General features: G+C 35.6%; 1 protein-coding gene across 12 annotated transcripts in view; it reads left to right on the plus strand.

Annotated features, from left to right (window-relative positions):
- The window catches only part of ROBO2 (roundabout guidance receptor 2), a 630,786-nt gene that overhangs the window by 41,603 nt on the left and 561,329 nt on the right, over positions 1-27,854 (plus strand). For all 12 annotated transcript variants that reach the window (XM_053565141.1, XM_053565146.1, XM_053565142.1 and 9 more), the window contains exon 2: positions 22,964-23,290. In XM_053565141.1, the coding sequence (XP_053421116.1) occupies positions 22,964-23,290 (327 nt within the window). The remainder of the gene's footprint in view (positions 1-22,963; positions 23,291-27,854) is intronic.

A 27,854-nucleotide genomic window follows, 5' to 3' on the forward strand; every position in this document is an offset into this window, starting at 1 on the left:
TAAAAACATGAACAGGCAGTAACTCTGCTAAACCTTTATTATGTTCATAACACTGCAGCTTCTGAGTGGTTTTGCAGATAAGTATTGAGGAAAATGTTTAATAGATCTGAAAACAATTGCCCTTTAAAAATTACAGCAAACAAGTATTTAATCCAGAGGGGGTTAAAAAATCGCTCAAGGGAAAAGGGTTGTAATTATATTTAATCACTATCATTAAAAATAGTCTTTAACAGGTTGAATGCATTTAATTCAGTGTTCTGAATCCCAGGTAAACATTGGCCATTATTTTTCTAATGTTTACTGTGTCATAAGAAATGAACAGAGTGAGAGGACCACGTTTTCATTTGCTAAGAGAAGGAAGCATGCTCTTTCTGAAATCACCTGTAAGGTGAAGTAAATATGAGAGAAAATAGTCTTTTACTCTCTATTTTTCAAATTTCGCTTAAAATTCATTGAAAAGATTGCTTTTCCCTACCAAAAAGAGGGAAAGATTGTGAGAAGCACATTACGGACAACAGAGATCAATGGGGCAATATGATTAATTTGAAGTTAAAGTAAGGGAGGTCTCTCATTTGTCACCCAGTGCCAATTTGCAGTAAACCTTAGCATTTCATCAAAGGGTTGCTGTGAACTACTTTAAAGCAATCAACTTTCCTGAACTGCAACCCAGGACCTTCCTGAATCCTCCTTCAGAGTACAAAGTCCCTGTGATTCATTTCTCTTCTTTTCTGTCAACATGAATATTAAGTGATTTCCTCCCTAGTGCATTATTAAGTTGTCTCATTTGATGTTACTTTCTGGGGACCTCACAGCTTGACCCTCACATTGAAGAGGAGCACATAGGATTGTCGCATGGGCCTGATGTAATTCCCCATCACTACATGCAAAATTATGTGGAGTCATGAAGCTTTCTGCCTAGTGAGTGATGATGATCTAAAGTCATTCAAAAAGAAAAGGAGTAAATGATAAATGTGGTTTGTTAACTAGATCATACATTTGAACTTATTTAAAACTAGCTATTTTGATAACCACGTGGATATCATTTGTTTAATACAAATATAAAAATATTCCACATTTACATTACAAATTAAAATGCTCTGTGTGCAAATGAACATGTTCTCTTTAAGCAGGACGTTCCTATTTCATTTTTATCACTACCGTCATGAAAATTTATGAATTATAAATGCAAATTTAAATTTAGAGTTAGCATAAATATTCAAGTATGTTCTGATTGTTTGTACAAATATCTGTAGGTGAAGTAATTGCATTGTTTGTTCTCTATACCTGTGAGGGCTGCTTTTAAAGTGTCACGGGCTTATGCTACCTTAGGATCTCTCAGCTTTTTTCTTAAGGTTCAGTTTTAATATAAAGCCCCTTCCACTTGAGCTATAACTCTAGAACATAAAAGAAGTAGTCAGGAAAAGATGATTTTTTATGTGTCTGTTCCCTTGCAAATGCCCACTAACGCAATTAGTTACATTCCTGAGAGGGTCTTTGTATTTATCTATTATATTTTGAATGAATCAAGCACAGTCTTTTCTAACACATTTTGGTGTTTGTTAGTTCAGCTGGTTGGCTGACAGATGTTTCCATTAGTATGAGAGAAGAGCTAATATAGCTAGTTGCATTAAAAAAAAAAAATGTGTCCTGGGTGAATGAACTGATGTTTGTATTTCTTTCTCATTTTTGGAGTAATTCTCACTGGATAAAACATCATCTTTAATGTTTTCTCCCCCTCTGTGATGTTTATTAGTCACTGGAATATTGCCTATAAGTAAATAAATGATGAATGAATGAATTAATCCAATCCTTTGAAGAAGTTATATTACTTCAGCACAGCATGAATGTCCCTACGAGTAGGGTGAGATGACAGTGTAGCCACCTTTTTTTTTTCCCCCAAAACTTAAAGTGCTGTATGTTGGATGTTTATCCAGTCTTCATAAGAAAGACTTAAAAATGTTACATTTTGGATTTTCACCGTTTTCAAGTTAAAGTTTCTGTTATACCACTTAGAATTTCATAGCTGAAAAGTGGAATACATTAAAACCTAGCTAGAAAATGAGCCATAGAAGTAAATGGGGTCTTACTGAATTCGAAAGTTTCTGCACAACCAAAGACAGAATCCAAAGAGCTAATAGACAACCCACAGAATGGGGAAACAATATTTGCATGATAGACATCTGATAAAGGGCTGATAACCAGAATCTACAAATAACTCCAAAAAATCATCAAGAAACAATCAAAATATCCCATTAAAAAGTAGGCAAAAGACGCGAACAGAAACTTTTCAAAGACATGAAAAAATGCTCAACATCTCTAATCATTAGGGAAATGCAAATCAAAACCACCATGAGGTATCATATAACTTGAAAAAGAATGGTTTCTATTAAAATGTCCCCTAACAACAGATGCTGGCATGGATGCAGAGAGAAAAGAACTCATTTTATTTTTATTTAAAATTAATATGAAGGTAAAATTTTTTTGGTTATATTGTTCTTACTTTCAAGGTAAAGTTCAAGTTGTAGAAGAGCCCTTCACCAGGACCCTCACACTGTGCACATTGGGTGAGATCCAACCAACTCCTTCCCTTCTCCCACCTCTCCCCTCCCTTTGCTAGAAAATATTTGCATTCATCTGGGCATGTAATTGTTTATACATTGCTTTCTTAGACAAATGACCAACAAACAAATGAAAAAAATGCTTATTGTCTTTAATCATCAGAGAAAGGAACTCTTATACGATGTTGGTAGGACTGCAAACAAGTGCAACCTTTATGGACAATTATATGGGGATACATCAAATAACTGAAAGTAGACCTACTGTGTGATCTAGCTATCTCATTGCTGAGTAAATACCCAAAGGAGAAAAGGTCATTTTACAAAAGGGAGACACCTGCATTAGGATATTTGCAGCAGCCAAATTCACGATTGCAAAGACATGGAAACAACTCAAATGCCCTTCTAATACATGAATGGATCAATAAAATCTGATGTATGCATATTATGAAGTACCACTCAGTAGAAATATAGTGATCTAGTCACCTTCTTGGACAACCTGGAAAGAGCTGGAACCTTCTTCTAAGTGAAATGTCACAAGAATAGAGAAACAAGCACATGTCCTCAATCCCAAATTGGAACTAATTGATCAATACTTAAGTGCACATATAGAAGTACATCTCAATAAAAGTCAATCTTGAGGGAGGGGACCCAGAGGATGGATAAATTCAAAGCTGTTGGGGACAGTGCATACTATTTGGGTGAAGGGCACACTTAGGTGTATAACTTTTACTCAGTCTCTGAAGTATGTAAACAAAACACATGCTACCCCTAATATTCTGCAATTTTAAAGAACTCCACAAAAATTGGTTATTTCTAAAAAAATAAAGCATTTTTAAAAATGTGAAATAAAAATGAAAATAACATATCAGAGGTGAAGAGCCACTTTGCTTGTGGCCAGTGATCTATATATACACATATACATAAAATGCATCTCTTTAAATAATAGCATTATAATTTATGAGATGGTGTTTGCTGTTCATTGTAGAATGATCTATCAGATTTATTTGAAATTATATCTTTCTTGGTGATTGAACTTGACAGTACTTTTTTCTTTGTTGTGTCTGTATCTAAAGGTACAGAACATAGAATAGTATGTAGAAATAGGAATACTTTAGGTGGAAATATTAATGAATTTTAGTAATATAGAAATTGGAAATATCCAAAAATTTTAAATTTGAAAGCAATGGTTTTCCTCTGTCACAGAGGCTGGACAGTATCTGTTGAGATTATTTGGGATTCCTATCCTTGTATATGGGGGTTATCCAGAAAGTATCCAGCCATGTGTATGTCCATTTTTCATTTTACATGGCTGGACAATTTCTGGACAGCCCTCATATCAAGGATTTGGAGGTGGGTGGGAGAGGGGTGCCGTAAGATAATCACTGAGGTAGAGTTGGGCCTTATGCCGTTTCCTTTAGTCAATGACCTCCAGGTGAGGATATCTGATGGAAAAAAGTAACTTTTATATTTGTTAATAATATACAACAAAATATGGTCTATATATTTCTTGAGAAGGAATGCTTTAATTATAAACTATTATTTCTTAAGTTATCCTACTTGGATTTAAAATATGTTTAAAAAAAGGAAAAAGGGGTGGCGCCTGTAGCTTAGTTGGGTAGGGCACCGGATCCATATACTGAGGGTGGCGGATCCAAATCCGGGCCAGGCCAAAGTGCAACAAAAACATAGTACTGTGTTGTGGCGGGCACCTGTGGTCCCAGCTGCTTGGGAGGCTAAGGCAGGAGAATTGCCTAAGCCCAGAAGTTGGAGGTTGCTGTGAGGGCAATAAAGTGAGACTCTGTCTCTAAAAAAAAAAAAGGAAAAAGAAAAAGCAAAGGAAATGTTAATACATTGAAAACAGCTTGAAAAGTTTGGGCATATTTTGTTTCTTGCAATTTTTCTTTTATATTATAAATGTATATATTTTATTTTTAGTTATCATGGGCATGTAACAGTTATATTTATCTGTAGGGTACATGTGATGTTTTGATATAGGCACACAGTCTCTAATTTTATTTGAGTGAATTTTTTCTACTGTGTCATATAATATATAAAATCTATATTTTCTTCTTCAATGGTTATTCTTATTTCATTGTATTGTTTTGTGGTTTTGGCTTTGTTTTAGGAACATTCTTTAATTTTTTAGATTCAGTTAGATTTGCTCTTAAATATAGTAGCTAATTTAGATGTTTAAAACTTGTTTGGGGGAAGGAGATATTTCATCATACATGGTACTAAAACATTTGTAAAACATCTAACAGCAATGTACGTTTTTTCTTTTTTGTGCTTTAAGTTTGCCTTTTTAAATAATAAAGATTTTTAAATGTAAATATGATCAAGTAGATTTTCTTTTCATGTCAAACTATGCATCACTAACCACCTAGAAATTATTTCAAAATGAAACTATATACAATTTTTACAAATAATTGCCTTGAAAATTAAATAAAACTATTTAAATAAAGATTATTTATATTTCTAATATAAAATCATAGCACTTTTCATAAAAAAATAATTCATAATAATGTACCAATAAATTTATATGAAGCATTAATAATTTGCCTTAACTAAACTATAGGCTTGAATGACAGAGTTTTGAGTTTTGCAGGTGTTTCTTCAAAGAAAAGTCAAAATTATGGGCTTTCAGTTTTAACTTAAGAGACTATAGCAATCTGTTACTGATCAGTGCAAATTTTGTAGAGGCTATTTAGCTGGAAAGCTGAAGCTTGTAAGGAAGGGATTAGATAATGGGAACCTTCAAAAATGATCCTATAACAGTTCACTTCAACAAACTGATACTCCTTCCTGACAATCATGCTGTCTCCTGGGCTAAATCTTCAGGAGAAAAGAAGCCCAGTGAAGACATAGCACATATAAAATATATATGGTTGCCTTTTGAAAATAGAGCACAAGAATTTTTGATTATGTTTTGAAAACCTTGAGTATTGTGGATATTGACAGTTTCCTGTGCATCATCAATGCAAGGTATTTAAGTTCTTGGATTCCTCATCTGTGAAACCGTGATCATTACACAAAGGTTTTACCAAGAATGAAAGAAAATAATCTTGGTCAAGTATCGCATCCAATGCCAAAAAATTCAATAAAGTGTAACTTAATTGATCATTTTTGTTTTGTTGTTACTGAATAGTAATTTTGAAAGTGAGTTAAACCTTTCCATGTTCTAAGGTATTGTGCTGTATACCAGAAATATTAATAAGTTAAATCTTGCACAAGAATAAGCTCTTTACAAATAACTAAAATTCTAGGATAATTGATAAATTATTTCTTCCGCTATTGTACACAAGTTACCAGCAAGACTTGTCAATTATGGCTTCAGTGGGTGGGGTTTGGTGCCGAGGGATAACATTTTAAAAGAGAAGTCATGAGCTGGGGCTGTGGTAATATGGCAGCTGAGACTTGATCTGTTATCACTGGACCTTCCAATCTTGCTGTCTTGTCTAAATTTTCAAAGGTTTTGTTTTTCGGAATAGCATCTGGTCCTCTTGGTTATTCATATATATATTATATATGTATGTATATGTTATTCATATATATGTTATATGTATATATATTATTTTTGTGTGTGTGTGTATATATATGATATATATATATGATATATTCTTATCTATCAGGGGCCACTCTCTGCTGTTTAGCATAGACAGGGTGATCTTTGAGTGTACTGATGCCTGACCTGCTTATAGAATTATTTCAGGGTATGCTAGAAACTCTCCTAGTTTCTATCTACACTCTCTTCTTGAGGCCAGGTTATCAATGTATAATTTAAACCAATATTTTCACAATTCTAAGTCTGTTTTATAAGCCTCCTAGGCATTCAAGAAAGCACATGATATGCTTGCTTCAAATATTTCACTGCCCAGAGAGGAAAAGGTGTTTAATCAAAGTTTCAGGGCACAAGCCTCTGAACTCCATGAGACTGGAACTGCTTTGCCCTGGGATACTATCTGGCATGTGGTACACAGTAAATTTAAGCAAATAATAACACGATCAATATAACTGAGGTTACTGTTTTCATATGAAAACCAATTAAGAATGGATAATTATATTTCCTTTCTACTCATCTAGATAGTCCTCACTGCAGCACCTGAATAGTTATATTCTGACAATTCAATATACCTTTGTTATTGAGAAGAAAAATGTCATTGGGATAATAGGCAGTGCTCTTTAGCTACTGAACTGTTTATAAACATCCAGATATTTGTGAACTTATGAGACAAAAACAACTTTCTTTGCTCCTATCATTTAACTGACACTTAGATTTCCCTGGAACACTTAGCCTCAGGCACTCATCGAAGCAGGCTATGTACATATCATCACCACCTTACACCAAGGTAGCAGGTGAGTTAGTAATTTGCCCAGTTACCTGACTCCTCGGTCCGGATCTCAAATTGAAGGTCAGAGTTTACCCTGTGCAATGGCTTTGCTATATTGTCTTACATCAGTACGGCTATTTAGATTTCAAAAGCTGTGGTTTATAGATGTGATCTCATTGCAGACTGAATACAGTATGTGGGGAAGCAAATAGAATGTTCAGTCCACATCATTGACGGACAACTAAGGTTCGGGGAGATGAATGTGAGGTAGAGCTGGGCCCAGAGTGGTTTGTTTTATTTACTGAGTGGTGTGTGCCACTGGCTGGTGACTCAGGACTGAGTTAGAGGTGGATTGGTGTCCTCGACTCGCCCTCCCCGGATTCAACAGGGCCCTCTGATATCTCAAACTGGATTTCTTTGGTTATTTCGGATACATAGTGATGCAGCTACCAGCAGGCCTTGTTTTGTGTATTTCACTCTAGCCAGAATTATAGAAATAGATTCTTCATTTGTTGGGTTTGGAAATCTTGGTCTTGTTCTTGGTGTTCTCATGGCTAAAGAATGACCAAACACACCAAAGTAAAGCAAAGGAAAGCTCTCCTCTGGGCTGCCTGGGCACACTTCTTCCCCCAGGTCTGGAAATTGTTTGGATAGGATTAAGGTGGAGCAGAACCAAGTCAAGGCACCCAACCTTTGTCCCCCAGGAGAACAGGAGGTCCTAGCTATCTACCTAACACATTCAACCTTTCAAATCAACTGTACATACTTCATGCTGTGCCTTATGAAAGAAGGTTGACCTTTTCTGTTTCAAAACATGAGACTGACTTATGCAGCCTTCACTCCAAGATCAACGATATCCTAGATTTAATACTTTGCTTGTTTTATCTTTCAGGTTTTTCTAACAGCTAAAGTCTTCTTCATATTGTCTACCATGAATACTTTAATTTTCCAATTTGATGGTGCCTTGAAATTTGAAAAACAAAGCAAAAAATGCAACATTTTTAGGTATTATCTAGAAGTATTATGCAAGAAGTCTGGTTAAAAATTAATGAAATAAGTTTTATGAGTCTCGTGAAAAGTAGGTTACTATAGTGTTTGCCTTTATGTGTCCTGGGCTGCTTATTATTTATTTACTTTCGCTAATTACTGTGTCCCTACAATGTCATTTATTCCACAGGTAGTGCTATCCAGTCTGCTCACAGGGGAATGCTTAAGCTGTGACCTTAATTATTGGCCACAGTGGAACTTCCATGGCAGTGAATGTCAATTCTAGCCAGGGGCTTTTTTTTTTTTTTTTTTATGTCACGTACACTTCAGTAAATAAATTAGTGCATAATTCTGAAATTCAGAAGTTAATTTTAAGGACATATTGGTTGACCAAATTTGAATTTCCATATGACTATTATTAGACAAACTCCTATAATCTTATTGAGTACAGAAGATATTTTTTTAGACTATACAGAGATAAATAATATCCTCACTCCCAGTTTGTTAACCCAAACAAAAGAGAGATTCAATCCAGACGCTCACTTGACAAATGAGCACATTTTGCTGTCTTCCTGGAGTTTTCTTCTCTTGGCTTTTGTGTCTCCTGTTTCTTCCCAAGCAGTGTTATGCAAATGAACCAATTAATGGTAGATAAAATGGTCTTCCTACCTCCCTGTGTTTGTAACTGGAAAGGCAACTCTGTAAGTCACGTACCTATTCAGTGGATTCTATGGGCCCCTGCGAGGGTCTGATTAGCTTGACTGTGGAAGACAATCGCGGAGGCATCTGCTTGGTTAATTTTGAGAGAAAATTTACCAGATGGAGGCTAAAGATTTAAGTGATTAGAAGGTAGTAGATTGGAATACAAATTGGATTAAAAGAAATTAGATTGATATAAATCGAATTGAGTCACAACAGTTTGTGTTGTTTGTATCAAGGGCCAGTGGATTATGGGAGAAGCAGATGCTCCAATGAGATAGGAATTAATGTGGCTTTGACAGTCCATCTGCGAAGGTCTGAATATCGAGTACATCCCTAATCTCTCTGTCCATTTATCAATGCCATAATGTTAATTAGTACTTCATTCATTAAGTTACTTACAGGAGAAAAAAATCTCACCCCTATCCCCTCTCTGCTCAAGAATTTGTTATTCTGCCAAGAATTGGAAAGCTCTCCTCAGCAGAGCTAGCTATAGTTTACTACAAGCAGTAGACCTGTGTCTTTCCCCTTATGGGAATATTCAACTGCCTTTGGTGTGAATGCAGTAAGCTTGAGAATATTTGCTCATGTATTTCACTTCATAAACATATAGTTATTTTGAGGCTAGGGTTGATGCCTGGGCACAGTTCTACTAAAGAAGAGCAGATATAGTAATCTGATAGTATAATTATATGTATTATACATTCTGTTTTTTGAGACAGAGGCTTACTTTGTTGCCCTCGGTAGAATGCCCTGGTGTCATAGCTCACAGAAATCTCAGATTCTTGGGCTCAAGTGATCCCCTTGCCTCAGCATCCCAAGTAGCTGTGACTACAGGCCCCCACCACAACACCCGGCTGTTTTTAGAGATGGAGTCTCACTCTTATGCAGGCTGATCTGGAACTCTCCTGAGCTCAGGCAATCTACCCACCTTGGCCTCCCAGAGTGCTAGGATTACAGGTGTGAGCCACCATGCCCAGCCTCTGTACATTCTGTTTTTTATAAGATACTCACTGGAGTAGAATACATCAGAATATTGATGTTAATATTAAGTGGCAGATTCCTCCTTCAGAGGAAAATGAGAAGAAGTTTGTTCCCATGTTAATGTGTTATACTCATCTGAGTGTGCATTTGTGTTTGATGTCTATGTAATAGTTTATTAATTTATGAAACACTGTAGATTACCAACACTATCATATATTTTGGTGTATATTGTTTGGCCTTGATTATTAAAGAAAAGACTAATACGGAACAAAATTAAAAGATACACATACTCTTCAACATCTTGGCAATATGATCCTTTATACTCCAAAGACTATTGACAAGGGAGCCTCATTATTGTACCGTTGGCTGTAGCTGTGAAATTCAGCAGAAGGTGGTTCTGTCTTGGATCCTATCCAAGGGCACTAAGCCAGTGGAGATCCATAGGTGATCTCACCTGTAAGTCAGCTTGAGGATACAGACTCTACAGATAGTCATGGAGGAATGCCCCTGTGTATAATAATCAGGCAAATACAACTTCTGGAAATAAAGTGATGAGATGAGCAAAAATGGAACATTGAATCCTATGCAAGAAGCATATCATTAAAGGTTGTGCCAAGTCGTTCAGAAATAATTGTCGTACTGGCAAATGTGGGCTGCCTGCCAGCATGCAAGCTGGAAGAATTTTTATTTTTGTTATGTGAAGGAAGGCAGTGGCTTGTGCAAAAGTATATGAAGTGTTGTAAAATTCCTCGTGTATCAAAGAAAATTCTGTGAGCAAATAGCTCTTTAGACAATGTGCTTGATGTAGGAACAACATAGGTATAAATATAAATATAAACATAGACAAACATGGTCACTCTACACCCAGGCTGACCTGGGGCTTCTCCTGCATCCTTCCCAAACTTGGATATGTGGATAATTTTTGTAATCACTCTTAATATTTCCTAAAAAATATGATGTTTTTAAAATCCTCATATCTTCTACTTTAGAAATAATCTGCCCTCCAGGAGCGAGGACTGAACTGGAGGTCTCTCTGAATCCAGAAGTTATGGAGACCATTTGTATAGACCCTACATGTAGATATAGTACATGGCTCATTTGTCTAATTGTATATTCATTGATCTAAGTTGATCATAATTAAAAGTGTATGAAGTTAGATTTCAGAAAAATTTGGAAAAGGAGAAGGAAAAAAATGTAAGCCTGCAATATGTAAAGTATAAAACAGAATTATTCATTGTTATAAAGAAAAATCACTAAAATTTATTTTTTGCTGTTGTGAGAGTGATTAAATGGTGCCTAAAAATAATCTAGTATTCAAGGGTCAGTCCCTTGCTCCTGTTTTAACACTTTATTTTTCAACCTAATTTGCACTGGTCTAATTGGTGGTGGTTGTCTTCATTAGGAATCATCAGTACATCAAGGTGGTGCTTATTGAGCCTGGCGAAATCAGACATTGAACCCTTATTCGTGCCTTTGTTTCCATGACTGATTATTGGGTGTTTAATACTTTTGTTAACCCCAGCGAGGCTCATTAAAAAAATCAGTTGGTTGTAAACTAATGACAACAGGGATATAACCCTCTCATTTCCTAATTGTTGATGGACTTTACAGACTACTGATATATATTTGCTATGAAATGATTTTTTAGCTTTTTTATGAATTTGGGTTTAAATTACACATACTAGACAAATATATACTGAGTTCAGTAAATGTGAATTAACTACATTGATGCCATTATGCTATTTATTTATTTATTTTTTACTGATGATCTCACAGGGAATTTTCAGAGGTTAAATTAATGCCTCTATTTAATAGGTAATATTTTTAAATTTTATTTAAAAGTGGTCATAAATTAAAGGATAAAAATCAACCAGATTACATCTATGCCTACAATATCAAGATTTGTGTCTGAGGCAATTGGTCCAAGAACGGGATTTGAGTATGGGAAGCTTAGCTAAATATCTCAGGCACAAATTATGTGAATGAAACAGAAAGTTCTGCATCTCATTTTTTCACCCTGCAGTGAATGTATTTTTCCAAATTTGCAGCAAACTCAGAAAATGAGAAACACAGCCAAGTTTTGATATAGTAAATGATGTTCTGGCATCTTTGACTATAAATCAGTGTCGCAAAGACCTCGTGGCAGCCTGAGCAAATGCTGTCCAAATAAATGCCTAACCAGGGCATGGTGGCTTAGAGTTTTTGCTTAATCATAAGACTCATGAGGCAATTTGCTTAATCCTGGCTGCTTAGGCTGGACTTAGAGAAGTCCAATTAGTAACACAGCTGGCTGAATAAATGGATTTCTACTGTCTAAGGGAATATGAAAAACTTAGAACACTTGGTGAAAGCTTGAGAAGGTTTACCTGGCCAACCTACTTCTTTGTTTGTTTAAAGAAAAGCTATACCTACCTGTTCTAAAATCCTAAGTTTTTTTTTTCCCCCTGAAATGGAATGATGAGGAAAACAAAGGAACATACATGGAAGGGAGAAACTACAAAGATTTTGGAGTGATAATAGCGTGGAAGCGAGTCTAGAGAGGGATGGCAACTATGGGATTGGGAGGGAGATACAAACCTGGAGAATAAAGGAAGAACACACAGAAATGTATCAAAAATGGATATGAAAATGAATATGAAATAAATTGAATAGTTAAGTGTCAAAACTGGGATATTGGCCATTAGAGCCATGAAGAAAGATGGAGATGATGTCAGGAAGGACAGAAGGGAATGGAGTTTAGGAGCAGAGAGGGGAGGGATCCATTTTGGGATTCGAAGAATTTGAGGTGATAACTGAGCATTTGGTGAGCACCTGAACAAAGCCCAGAGCTTTCCTGAGCTGAAGACACTAAACTAGAGATTTAGTTGTTGCTTTCATAGGGACCAACCTGACTCAGTGAGAGGGAATGAGTTCCTTAGGGGAGGGCTCCAAGTCAATAGCAGAGGGCTAAGGCACACACAGGAGACAGGGACTGCAGACTCAGATGTTACTGAATTCAATTCAAGCTTCTGGTTCAATAGTTTACATAAAACTCAACGATTATTTTGTTTGTTTGTTTGTTTCTCCCATTTATGATGAAAATTTATAACAAAAGTAACCAGGAATAATGTTCTCTTTTTAACATGTCGACAGCTGTTTGTCTGTCTCTGAAAACCCAAACTTAGTCATTCTTGCCTCCTTTGAAAGCAGGATACCCATGTGGAGTATCAAACAAATATCACTGCACTCTTTTAAAATTGGTGCACTTTGCTTTCCTTCCAGATTTTAAGTGTCTGCTTGTTTATAAACCCAAATGGTCCGATTTGATGTGTTGAATACTTGGTGGTAAAAGCAACTTCCTACAATTAAAAAAATACCACCCTATCCTAAATTACCATTATTCTTGTCTTTCACAAATGCTACAACTTTGTACTTTTTTTTTTTTTTTTATTAAATCATAGCTGTGTACAATAATGCAATCATGAGGTACAATGTGCTGGTTCCATATACAGTCTGAAATATTTTCACCGAACTGGTTAACATAGCCTTCATGGCATTTTCTTAATTATTGTGTACATTTTTATTCCCTTGCCTGTCAACATTTTCTTTCCTTTCAGCATACTCCAGAATAATCCCATGTGTTCCACTCCTTTTACTTTGTGACGAGTGGCTCCTCGGTGGAGATTAATACCACCTTCTCATGGTAATGACTGGGAAAACCTGATGATAATCAGTTTCATTTGACCCTTCATCTGATAAGGCTTCAGAGTAAATGGACTGAGGGGAGAGTAACATTTTCATAACTTTTTTAGAGACTGCAGATGTTTTTTTGAGAGACCCAAGGAATCGAGTCTCAAATATTTTAGTGAAACATAATTCAAGCAGAAAAAGATCATTTTAAAGCATTTATAGCACTCCCATTTGCTGCTTTTCTCCATTAAGGAAAAATAAGCTCTTTTTTTTAACTCTATGAACACACAATCTTTTAACTGAAAAGTACACTCGATATTTCTGTTGCAGCAGTGATGTTATCTGGTGGTCATTTTGCTCTGAAACAGAAGATATCTTTTGAAAAGAAATTTAAAGTTTCATTGAATCATTCACTTTTAAAAGGCATCAACAGATAATGGTAACTAGGTAAAAAAATTGAAGAGAAAGTAGATCCCTAAATGAAAAGTATCCTGATAATTAAGGTAACCTATATTCCTCATGTACTAAAGTAACTCCAATTTGCAGTCTGAATGCACTCTACCAGTTCTATAACTTTACGATAGATGTCATATCAAAATTGTAATGGTTTACAGGATAAAACTAGAAAAGATATTTTTCTGAAAAATGTTACCTTAATTTTACATTTATATATTATTTTAATATAATGCATAAAGTGAGGGAAAAATTCAAATGCAAAAATTTTCTGCAAGATTCTAAAAATTGAAAACGTTTTATTCCAAGCTTAAGAACTATTTGTAGCTGATGAGCCATGGCCTATCTTTGACCTATTTCATATCACAAGTCTTGTTTAAGATATTTTGATTATACACATTAATAAAGTAAAAGTGAATTTAGATATGTATCCTGCAGTTACCTCCCCGGAGATGTGATGTTGTTACTTCTGTTCTGATTGGTCAACTTTGGGTGCCATAGCCAAAGAAAAAGTGATAGGTCCATGTTGTTTTCAGCCTCCTTTGTCAACCTCCTTTGCTCCCAAGATCCAAGTTTCAGAAAAGAATTTCAGCAAGTTATTGTATAATGTGAAAATATCGATGACAACAATAATTTGGCCATTGCCAACATTCAAGAGAAATTCTTTCTTTTCAACTTTGGGATTACTATCTTTTTCTTTGATTTGGGCCTTTTAGTATAAGAGGTCTATCCTTAATTTGGGAATATACAATCTTATGTAGGTGCAACTTAGAGATTTCAAGGAAAATATGTTGCATTAAAAAGGAGATAAATATTTTGTTTTGACCACCCTTTAAAATTACTGATAAAAGGCAATTTCAGACATTGTGCCCTCAACACATTTTGTTTGATATCCCTAAATCCTTTCTAAACTTTAATGGCAAGTAATCAAAAATGGTTGCTTCTTATATATAAATCATGCAGTGGTGTCAAGATTTTCATAATGTAAAATTATCAGTGTTGTTATAACCTATTTCAATAAAATAATTTCAAGGAATGCAAAAGTTATTAAGTATCAAATTTGCTTAAATCCCAGTGAATACAATTTTCAGACCCATTTGTTCAGCGCACCTAGGGAGTATGCCGAGTGCTAAAATTCTATACATCTAATAGACCATGTATCACAATGGAAGCTTTCTTTACCTGTTATGTATTTCTTTGCTGCTTCTTTTTTTTTTAAATTGACGTAATATTGTACATATTTTTAGAGTATATATTATATTTTATTTATTTATTATTTTTTTAGCCGGGGCTGGGCTTGAACCCACCACCTCCAGCATATGGGGCCGGTGCCCTACTCCTTTGAGCCACAGGCGCATGCATAGAATCAAGTCAGGTTATTTGTGGTGTCCATCCCTTTGAGAGTATTTATTGTTTCTGTATTGGGAGCAATTCAAGTCCTCTCTTCTAGCTCCTTTGAAATATATAGTATGCTATCAGCACTCTGCTATGCAACACCAGGGCTTACACTTTCTATTTCACTTCATGTTGGCTGTGCACTCACTGACCAACCTCTCTTCATTGCCCACCCACTCTCCTCAGCCTCTAATATCTATGATCTTAATTTGTTATTTCTCAGGAAGAAAATTACCCCTAATCATGTTCTGGAACCTTCCAGGTTAGTGGTTTTAAAATTTCTCTTCAGTGTTGCATGCATCTCCCCATAGTTTCACCTTTGTATTGATTGCCTTGGTCTACTGATTCTACCTTATACAACCCAGTCCTGCATTCACCCTGGATGCTGGTGCTCTGTTGCTGGTGCCTACCTGCTCCGGCAAAGTCAATGGCTCAGGAATGTGGCTGTGGACAGCCAGAAAATGTAATAGCATTTTCAAAGTGATTAAAATTACTTTAACTTCATAAAACTAAACATATGGTGGTTCAGAAAAACAAAGCTAGAACAAAATAAAATGAAACAAAAAAATAAGTGAAATACGGTGCAAGGGCCTTTCCGTTTAAGACTTCTAATATATAGGTAAGAAGGAGGGGTATAGAGAAGAAAAAGTCATCTTGAAAATAGCGCTTGGACTGACAGCTAAAATAACTATGACCTTCTAGTCTCAGGTTTGGGAAAGGAACTTCAGTTCTTTGGCACTCCACCTCTTCTGTAAAATGGAGACTTGGGACAAGAGGATTCTGACAGGTCAGTCTCCTGCCTCTTGGACCTGGGGATCAGGTTACAGGGACACTGCAGGACTCTGTACTTTAAACTGGGAAACTTGAAGGATCAAGGCTGCCTTGTAAGTTTAGCAAGAAACCTCTTACCTCATTGTCAATTCCCTTTAACACAATAAGCCTTTAGTTTTAGGACATTGAAAAGCCATGTTGAAATTCTGCAAAAAAAAAATAATAATAATATGTAGTATATCTAGGTCTCAGTGTTGATGACATTTCTAATTTAAACTTATTTTTACTAACATAACATGGCCATACTTCCAGAAGGAATAGGAATCTTATAACTTTATTTAGGTCAACAGAAAGTTACAAAATCTCCTACAGAAGTTTTAGTGAGCCTGAAAATGGGTAAAAATTGACCTTCTTGCCACTCCTATCACATTGTAGGATCTCTAGAAAAAATATCTCATGCCCTTTGCTGTTCCTTTCTCCCTGCTAAGGGAAGGTCTCTGGAATTTAATCATCATGAAGACTTTGAGGATGGAAAAGTTGTAAGGACAAACTTGATGGAATGATGGAAGGATGGAGTGATCCGTTAATCCCATTTCATTGCAAATTACTTTAGCTCACTAGTCAACGAGGACAGCATTTGCAGTGCCACTGAGATATGCTTCTTTCAGTGGCAAAAAATTTTGATTAAGATTTATTTTGACAAACAAGAAATCAGTAACTACTTTCTTTTGAAACCTAGCGTAATGCTGTCAGGCTAGCCTAGCTAAAATGTTTCAAGCGTTAAATTATTAATGCAAGAATAGCCCTTAGAAAAGAGAATCACTTGTTAATATGATTAGAGTTCCACAGGCTAAATTTTGGGAAGAATATTTGTAGTGGTTTACAGAAGGGAAAAAACAGATACACCGAATGCCTACTACCTTCGTGGTGATCTATATATATGATTTCATTAAATCTCCTAACAAATGCACGAGACTCTGATGTTCTGCTTTATAACTGGTACAAGTAAGATATAAATATTAGCTGGATAATAACCTATGTCCATTATTTCTACCACACTGTTGCCTTTTTCTTATTGTGATGTGTCAAGCGACCTTCACCTTTCAAGTAGTACCGTACATTCCAAATCAGGTGGTGTCTGTGGTCACATTCAAAATTAGAATAAGCCTAAGATTCTTCCTGGATTAATTCTATTCATATAATTTTGGGGGAAAATGTTTTATTTAAAACAACATAGTTATTATAAAGTAAGACATACTGTTATGTGTATTTCTAATAAAGGAAGACTTCACCAGACCCTGCATAAAAAATTTGCTGGAGGAATCGTATTTCATACTCTATTCCTAATTTGCCAAAAATTTCTTCTGCCAGCAAAAAAATTCCAGAAGTTTTAAATTGCATTGCTTAACTTGTGGATGGACCAATAATTAACAGGGATACTCAGTTTGTGGATGAAAAATAAGGCATAGTTCAAGGAAATACTGCAATCTAACAGAATAATGAGGCAGGAACATTTTACTGTGAAAAACATGAAACAAAATCAACAAGTGTTATTCTGGGTTTTTTGTTCCCCTTCATTATATGATATAATTGAAATCATTTCCTGAAAAGAAAAGTTCCATGGCACTCACAGCAATGAGTTGTTATTGACTAAATACAATTTTAACTATATTCATGAATTGTAATTTATACTTTACCTTCAAAAATTTGAAGAATAAATTACTCAAGTTAAAAAAAAATTAAATATTTTGCAAAAGAAATCATTACAAAAACTTTGAGAGTCTCTGAGGAGCAGAAATAATCCATTATGTAAATTTGGGTGCTTAGAAACCTATTCAAAGATGCCTGCATCTGGCTAATTTGCTGCTGTTGTGGAATGCTTATGTCTAGCTAGGTCAAAGTAGGGGATCTTCTCCTGGTAAGCCTGCTAAAAATGCAGCTTCTTAAGCTTTAAGCTTCTTAAACTCACTGGTAATTTCTAATGCTTCTGATGGAGGCCAAGATTCTGCATTTTAGGAATTATCCCCGTGCATGTTTTGGTGGTGGATATATATGGTGATGGAGATTAGCATGGTGCTACGCAAGGATGACAGGCAAATTTGTGTTTGAAAAAGTCACAGATGATTCTGGTGCAGGCCGTGGGAGAATCACACTGTGAGAAAGGAGGAAGATGTTTTCTGGTTACATTATAACTAGTGGCATCCATGTGATTCATTTTATTGAAATCAACTTTAGAAGATTTTGGAATCAATCTAGAGTAGATGCAATATGCAATCTTTACTTGTGCCTCTGATCAATTTTTAATGCCACATTTTGGATTAGGTATTGAGTTCTAATTCTAGGTCTACTGGACATTCAAGTATGAACAAATTATATATCCAAATTAGCTGTGAAAAAGTCATAGCTAACTTTCTTGGACTGTAAAAGTAAATATTTGGATGTTCATCCATAGGATCTTCTGACTAATTTCCATTATCTTTCATGTATAATTGCTAAGGAGAGTTAGTACCATTTCTTAAGTTAAACCTTGACTGATTACCCAATTAACAATTGAGATATAAGAAGATGCTCAACATGGCATCAGCCACAAGCAAAGTTAGAATCACAGGTAGTTATGCTGACACTTGCTTAGCCTGTTTCTGACAGGGGATCCTGACAATTTCTCATTATATGGACATTAACAGGGCTGTCAAAGTAAATTTTTCATCTGAAATCTGGAAAAGAGTTTTGGGGTCTTATATAAAATAAATGTCAAAGTAAACATAGTAATAGAAAACGAGATACTCTGGCACTGGGTTGGCAAACGTTTATACACAATTTCAATACTCCAGCTTCACATGCCTTCCCTCCCCTTCCCTCCCCTTCCCTCCCCTTCCTTCCTCCTCCTCCTCCCCCTCCTCCACTTCTTCCTCCTCCTCTTCTTTCTCCTCTTCTCTTTTTTCCTGTCATTATTTTAACAACACTTTAAAAGTATAAAATCATTCTTAGCTTAGGGTCATAGAAAAACTGATTGGAGCAGGGCTTCTCCACCATTAGCGTGCCCGCACAATCCTTGGGGGATCTTGTTAGAGTGCAGACTTGGATTTCACAGGTCTGCACTGGGGCCCCAAATCCTAGATTTCTAATATGTTTTTTTGAAGGTGCCTGTGTTCCTCATTGGGGGTCACACTTTCTTTCCTTTCCTTTATTTTTAAATTATTTGAACATATTTTTAAAATGTTATTTAATCAAGTAATTTATTTATTGAGATAGTCTTACTCTGGGTAGAGTGCTGTAGTATCCTATCTCACAGCAACCTCAACTCTTGAGCTCAAGATATCTTATTGCTTCAGCCCGCGGAGTAGCTGGGACTATAGACCCGTATCGCAAAGCTGGCTAGTTATTTTTGTTTCCTGTTTTTGATGAAGACAAGAGTCTCACTCATGCTCAGGCTGGTCTCGAACTCCTGAGTCAAGGCAATCCACTTTCCCTAATAGTCGTTTATATTTATGGGCTACATGTGATGTGTTGATGTAATCTTACATCATATCAACTTAGAGCAATTGGGTATTCATCACCTGAAGCATTCATCCCATCTTTGTGTTTCTCATTGAGGGAGTGCACGTGATCAAAACTCTTAGGGTTAAACTCTCATGGCCCATCATGTGATGAGCAGCCCCCTCTCCTATTCAGTTCTGTGTACCCAATGAGTTAGGCTGACAAATCAGTTTTGGTTCTTGACCAAATAATAGAGTTATTTTGGCTAATAACAGACAATACCCTGTAGTTTAGTTCTACATTCTAACTTAAACTATGCAAACAACAAGCCGCTTGTATTTTCAGACGCCTTTGAAAATTTGATATAAACTATGCCAGCCTCTACTACCGCTACTCCACCCCACCCTGCACAATAATACTCAATTTTAAACACAATTTCAAAGAATTCATAGACTTACCTAAGTCTTATCCATGGACTCCATCTCAAGGACAGTTGTGTAATATGTGAATTTATGGGAGATCATAATTTAATTAATTAAATGACATCTTAAACTTTAGATTATATCTATATTTTTATGTATTTACATTTGTCTTTCTATGTCTCTAACCTATCCATCTCTGTATCTCTCTCTATATACCTGGGTGGTAACAACTTTTAACTTTATTTTATGCTCTAGATAGCTATTGTAGGCCTGATGATTACATTTCTGTGAAACCAATTTATAATCACTCACACTTGCATATGAAAAATGAAACACAACTTTAGCCTAGGATGAAGGAGGAGAGGGGAGGGAGAGGGGAGGGGCAGGTGGGTGGGTTGATAGACGGAGGGATAGTATGGGGACCACACCTATGGAGCACATTGCAAGTACAAATTGGATTTATCAGGTGTAGAACATAAATGTCCTAATGCTGTAATTGGGTAAATTTACTATATTGATTAGTAAAATGTAAGCACTCCAATTTGTACAAATAATCAACACATCAAATCCCATAATGGCATAATGTATCTATGATCTATGTACAAAAGACTTAATAAAAAAAAAAAAAGAAGTAGAAAATGACCCAGCTGTGGTTAGGAGTGTATACAAATTATTACATACCCTCTATTAAACTTGTTCACAGTATCCTTTTTACCCATTATTTAATTCAAAACTTCTTGAGATATAATGCATAATTCATATCAAAAAATTCATCCATTTTATGTGTACAGTACAATAGTTTCTTAATTATATTCACATAACAGTGCTGCCATCACCATAATCAATTTTACATGGTTTTCATCCCCCCCGAAACAAATGTCACCTTGTTAGCAGTAACTTCTCTGTCCCCTCTCCCCCAGGCCCTAAATATTCTCTCCCCTTTGGACATCTCTTTATAAAATTTTGTAATGAATATTTTGTAAATAAAGGTACCTTTAGATACAATTGTCTATGTTCCCTATGTATGGCGACATTACAGGTGACTTAGGGGGCAGCACCCTGTACTTTTTTATCTTTACAAATTTGTCTATTTTGTATATTTCACATGGAATGATAAGAACATTTGTTTAGTCCTTTAGGACTAGCTTCTTCCATTCACGTATTCGATGTTCATCTATGTTAATACTTTATTCCTTTTGGTCGCTGAATAATATTTCATTGTCTAGATATACCATATTTTATTTCTTTATCTTGGATATTTATTCATTAATCATCATCCATTCAGTTGATGGACAGATGAGTTATTTTTACCTTTTTGGCTATTGTGAATAATACTGCCGTGAATATTCATGCAGCAGTTTTTGCGTGGATATGCAGATTCATATGCCGGGGTATGTACTTCAGAATGGAATTATTGGTTTGTATGAAAACATGTTTGGCATTTTCCGAAACATTCAGATTTTCTTACAAGGTGACTGTACCATTTTATATTTCCACCAGCAATGTGTGAGACTTTTACTTTTTTCGTATCATGACACTTACTATTTTTACATTTTTTCTTTATTATGGCTGTCCCCAGGGGTGTGGAATAAAGCTCACTGTGGTTCTGATTTGCATTTCCCTAACAGCCAGTGACCATCAGCATCTTTTCATGTGCTGCCTGGTGATTTGTCTAACTTCTAACTTCCTTTTCAAATTTGTTTAACTTCTTATCCTTTGCCCATTTTAAATTTTGGTTATGTGTACTTTTAAGACTTCTTTACATACATTCCTTATCTGATATATCATTTGAAAGCATTTTTTCTGATTCTTTGGATTGTCTTTTACTTTTCAATGTGTACGAACCTGGATAAATTTTGCAAAGTCTTTCTTCTTTTGTCCTTTGTGCTTTTGATCTCATATCCAAGAAGATTTTGCCTAATGCAAGGCCACAAAAATTTGTTTTATAGTTTTACTTCTTACTTTTATATTGTGGGTGTTCTTTTGAAGTTTTTATAGCAATGAGAGTAAAGTTATTGGAAGAATATCCTGATGTGACAACACTAACCTCTTGATGTCGCGTAGTTTATTTTACATAATGATGATAAATGAGTTTCTCTGAGTGCTCATTCCAAATCATATTGTTAGCTAGCCTTGATATTTCCCTTCTTTTTTCTTATATGAATCTATTATTTTTATTTCATTTAATAAGTATTAGTGTATTTCAGGTCCTGTTCATGCCTTATCAAAACCCAAGGCCTACTAAGGTAGGGAACTATTTAATATAATGTAATAAATACCAATTTAGTGGCATGGACAATTGACTGACTTTTAACAGTCGAAAAAATTTTGCAGTGAAGAGAATGTAGCCTGTCAATGCCACATACAAGGATTTTCTTTCTTTGTTTTTTCTTTTTATAGTTGGGGATTCATTGAGAGTATAAGAAACCAGGTTACACTGATTGCATTTGTTAGGTAAAGTCCCTCTTGTAATCATGTCTTGTCCCCAGAAGGTATGGCATACACCCGACTGACTGCAGCATACCACATGACTGTAACATGAAAAGTTCATAAAACTATTGATATATTGTAAGATCAGAGTCTATGCCTGTGTGTCCAGACTTTCTACATTTGAGAATATGTTCCTGAGTTTCAAACTGTAATGGGCCCCTCATAGTTAAATACTTTGGCATCTTCTTTTTTATTATGGTTTTCAATAGTGGTGGTTACTTCTGTATTCTGTAAACACCTCATTTGCTTTAGGGAGCATGTACTCACAATATATAGTGTTAATATTTGTACATAACTTGCGGGTCTCTGGTGTGTGTGTTCTAGGCACTTGTCCACTTGGCTTTCTCCCCCAGTTTATGGTCAGCACTTTGGGAACAGGGAATTAGTGTTATTGTTCATCTTAGTACCCATTCCAACATGTTGGTCCCCAAGAAAATCACTTGTTGTCTTTTATTCTTGCTCATCATGATGCAAAGAACATGTTACACCTAAATCATTAGAATTAACATATTAATTTATTGCTGTGATTATATTGCCACATTCCATAAAGGAGTTGGGCTGACTTAGAAGACACCTTAAAAACAAAAAAGTGAAATGTAGATAAAATAAGCATATTCAGTAATTCAATTGAAGAATTGGACAGTTTAACATCCTCATCATGAACCTAAGTGAAATAGAAAATGTAGATAAAGCAGGAGTAAAGCTTGTCTCCGTTCTGTCATGCTTTCAGGATCTCGTCTTCGCCAAGAAGACTTTCCTCCTCGGATTGTGGAGCACCCTTCGGATGTCATTGTCTCGAAGGGAGAGCCCACCACTCTGAACTGCAAGGCGGAGGGCCGGCCAACTCCCACCATTGAATGGTACAAGGATGGCGAGCGGGTGGAGACGGACAAGGATGATCCCCGTTCCCACAGGATGCTTCTGCCCAGTGGATCCTTATTCTTCTTGCGCATTGTCCATGGACGTAGAAGTAAACCTGACGAAGGAAGCTACGTTTGTGTTGCAAGGAACTATCTTGGTGAAGCAGTGAGTCGAAACGCGTCTCTGGAAGTGGCATGTAAGTGAACGTAATGAGCACACACATTTGCTTTTATTTATTTTGAGTAAACTTTTTCTTTCCATAGATGCTAAAGACCAAAAGAATAAAAATGCCAAAATACGCTGCATAATTTTACTTTGCCATCTGTGTAGTGATCTAGCCAAAATAACAACAACCCCGGGTGTTGCAATATATTTATTGCTATTAAATTAATGTGATGATTTATATGTTATGTGAAAGTAGGTTTCAATCATGCTGTTCATGTTTAAAATTGGAATTATTAAGAGATAATTATTAAATGTAGTTATGTGAACATGAAAAGTTTATGTGTAACATGGCATCAGACACAAGGCGTAAATTCAATACTGTACCATTTCTGTTATCTATTTGTATCTAAGTGATTTATATACAGTAGAACTTCCATAGCTGACGACCTCCCTACACTGACTGCCTCCTTCAGTTGACCTAATTTTCACAGACAGGACATGCCCTATGCACACTTAATGTGCGGTAGGACTAGTTCCTTATGTTGGCCACTCCGTATGTTGACCGCTTTGTTACAGTCCCTTGTGTAGTCGATTTACAGAGGTCCTACTGTGTTGCTTCTGCATCTAACTTTTATCAGGCAACTTTAAAATAGTCTCTCATTCTCTGCTTGTATTAGCTGTTTTACTTCCAGGCTGAAGTTAGGAATTATTACCCTGGGTATGGACGGGTGACTACACCAACAATCTTAGATGAAGCTCGTCAAAGAAGAAATTTGTTTTCTGTGGGAACATGACGTTATTCTATAGGAGGATTTCTTTGGCACTTTTACATATTTATTCATTCTATAGTCCAATTAGTGGTAGCAAATCAAGATATCAATGTTTTGCATGTATTTGAACATTGACTGAATAAAATCATGGATCATTTCCTAGAACAAGTTAAAAAACGTGATATTTTTCCTTTCTGATTTATAGGTGAGGATTTGGCTTGTAATTCCAATAAAAGGGTAACATTTTGATATGAACTTATCTATTTTGAGGACTTTCTTATAATTGTGAATAAAAATGTTTGTATTCTTCAACTTTCTGGTTATAAAGCAGATGTTTGAGAATAAGAGAGTTGAAACATTTCAGAATGCTTGAGTCTTATTTTTATAGCTGTACAGGAAGTGCTAAATTATACCTTATGGGCCCATGTAAACAATCATATGGTTTCTGTCTTTCTTTTTTTTTTTTTAATTTAGAGATAGGGTCTTGCTCTGTTGCCCAGGCCGGAGTGCAGTGGCTTGAGTAGTTGATCATAGATTACTGTATCTAACTCCTGGGCTCAAGTAATCTTCCTGCCTCAGCTTCCTGAGTAGCTAGAAATGTGGGTACACATATTATGCCTAGCTTTTTTTTTTTTTTTTTTCTATTCTTTGTACAGAAAGGACCTGGTTATGTTGCTCAAGCTTGTCTCTAACATTTGGCCTCAAGCAATCCTCCTACCTTAGATTCCCCAGGTTCTGGGATTATAAACCCAAGCCATCCTGCCCAGGCCATATTATTTCTTAGGTACCCATCCTAGTGAAAGCTTCTGTTTTCTAGTGTACAGTTTTCTGTTTTATAGTTTCTACTGAGAAACCTAGAGTCCACTGATGCTTGTAATATGTTCAATGCATAACCCTAATTAGAAAAGAGTAGAGGAAGCTTAAGAGCATTTTTTGTTTGTGAAGTACCTTGAGATATGAGCATTAGAAATTTAGCAATGGCATTTTGCCCTGGATACCAAGAAATTTTACTTTTATAAAATAACATGTTAACAAGTACTACAATTAAATGTAGTTCAATGAGATTTGGTATATACACACAAACTACAAGAATGCTAACATTCCTAACTGTTCCACTTTTATCTTGAAATATATTATTTATGTAATTTTTCAAACCTTGAAACATACATATATACATATACATTTTTTTAGAGACAAGTCTCACTTTGTCACCCTCCCATAGAGTGCTGTAGCATCACAGCTCACAGCAACTTTCAGCTCTTGGGCTTAGGTGAGTCTCTTGCCTTAGCCTCCCGAGTAGCTGGGACTACAGGCACCTGCAACAACAACCGGGTATTTTTTTGTTGCAGTTTGGCCGGGGCCAGGTTTGAACCCGTCACCCTCAGTATATGGGGCCAGCGCCCTACTCACTGAGCCACAGGTGCCAGCAACAATCATTAAAATATTACAATGCCAAATTTTGTTGATTTTTTTCCTCAGCAAATTTCTTTAGGTAAATATGACAGGCATTATTCTCCCATTTTATAGATAACAGTAATGAAGCCTAGAAGGTTAAATAACCAAAATTCAGACAGTAAGTTTATGGGAAATCCTAGATCAGATCCTGAAGCTTCTAGTTTTTAGTTTTAAGGCGTTGCACCATATTTGAAAAAACACTAAATGAAATCTCATCTATTTTACATAAATGAAGACTAAGAATTTATGATTTTTCACAGTTTAAATCCTTAATAAAATTTTACTTCTCAAAATTAAAATTTATCTAAGTTGGCTTGTCATTATATTGTTGGAAATTTATAAACTTATTATTTATTCCAACCTTTAGCTATGTTAAAATTACACACAGAAAATAAGCATCTTTTTTTTTATTTAATCTAAAGGGATTGCTTTCTTTCCTAATTGCATCATTAATTATGAATCAAGCCATTTTAGGAGGTAAATTTTAAACCACAATTTTATGAAATGTGACAGTAACATATTTTTTATCTTGAAATAAATGAACTTTAAGAAATGCTAGAATTACTTATGGCCTAGAGAGAAAAACAAGAAGGCTTCTAAATTGGGTTTATTTAGAGAATAAAATTATTTCTTCTAATGCCATGTCAACAGATTGTGCAATTTAAAGTATCACAAGGCCAAATAATATTCATTTATATCTTGCTTCTCTCTTCCATTAACTTATCAATCTTCTCCTTTTCCTTACATATTTCATAAAACATGTTAATGTGAATTTTGAGTGAAAACATTGTCATTTTTCAACACCTATTGATAATTGAGGAGTATTTTTTTTTTTTTTTTTAGAGACAGAGTCTCACTTTACCGCCCTCAGTAGAGTGCCGTCACGTCACAGGATTCACAGCAAGCTCCAGCTCTTGGGCTTCAGTGATTCTCCTGCCTCAGCCTCCAGAGAGGCAGGAGAATTGCATAAGCCCAAGCTGGAGCTTATATACATGTTTGACTTACATATTTTAGAATATTCAACTTACATTTTCAGTCTTCCTATGTCCTCATCTATTGACAGAAAGCATATATATATATATATATATATATATACACTGAAAAGTTTGGTAAGGTATATTAATGAAAAAGACACAATCCAATCTAGTCTTTTTATTTTATTTTATTATTTTTTTTATTAAATCATAGCTGTGTACATCAATATGATCATGGGGCACCATACACTTGGTTCATAGACCATTTGACACATTTTCATCACATTAGTTGACATAGCAATCTAGTCTTAAAGAGTTCACAGTCTACTTGGGATGACAAACATAAATAAATAATTGTTATAAAAATTAAATATGCAAGCATTAAAGCTATTACAGAAATATATGAAAGATACTATGTGAATATGTGAATTCAGACAGAAAATATTTCATTCTTCCTAGATAGATGAGTTTGAGAAAGGATTCTAAAAAGATACATTATTTGAAGGTCAGGTGATAATGTCCTAGGTGGAAACTGAACTAAAAGATCTTCCTGGTAGAAAGAATGGAAGCCAGAAAGAAGGCTATGAATTTGGAGAACCTTAGGTAGCTCAAAATGAGGCTGGGGGTGGATACAGTTAGACAGATAGGTATATGCTGAAGCAAAATTTGAACTTTTTGTTATGAGAAAGAAGAGTCTTTGAAAGAGAATTAAAGATTGTGTTAAATGGGTGAAGATTGGAGTTAGAAAGGAGTTAAGTAGCTGTCAAATAATTCAGGAAAGAGTTGATGCTAGATTCTAAATTAAATATAGTAGTGAAGATTGAAAGGAGGGAATGCTTTGGAACACATTTAGGGATTATAAACCATATTACCTTACAGTAAATTTGAAGGGATAGAAAGTAATTAACAGATTTTCTCCTCCTCCTCCTGTTCCTTGCTGAGTGGCTGGGTACATAGCGTTACCATCCATACAGTTGGGAGGTTCAGAAGAAGTCACCCCAGTGAGAATAGAAATATGTGTTTGGGGCGGTGCCTGTGGCTCAGTCAGTAAGGCGCCGGCCCCATATACCGAGGGTGGCGGGTTCAAACCTGGCCCCGGCTGAACTGCAAACCAAAAAAATAGCTGGGCGTTGTGGCGGGCGCCTGTAGTCCCAGCTACTCGGGAGGCTGAGGCAAGAGAATCGCTTCAGCCCAGGAGTTGGAGGTTGCTGTGAGCTGTGTGATGCCACGGCACCCTACCCAGGGCAATAAAGTGAGACTCTGTCTCTACAAAAAAAAAAAAACCCAAAAGAAATATGTGGTAAGCTTTGGCTGTATTGTCTGACATTCCGAAGAGATATCAAGCTTTATATCTCACGTTCCATTAAAAAACAAAAACAGCTTCTAGAATTGAGAA

Source organism: Nycticebus coucang, chromosome 16 (genome assembly GCF_027406575.1).
Source record: "Nycticebus coucang isolate mNycCou1 chromosome 16, mNycCou1.pri, whole genome shotgun sequence".
NCBI lineage: Eukaryota > Metazoa > Chordata > Mammalia > Primates > Lorisidae > Nycticebus > Nycticebus coucang.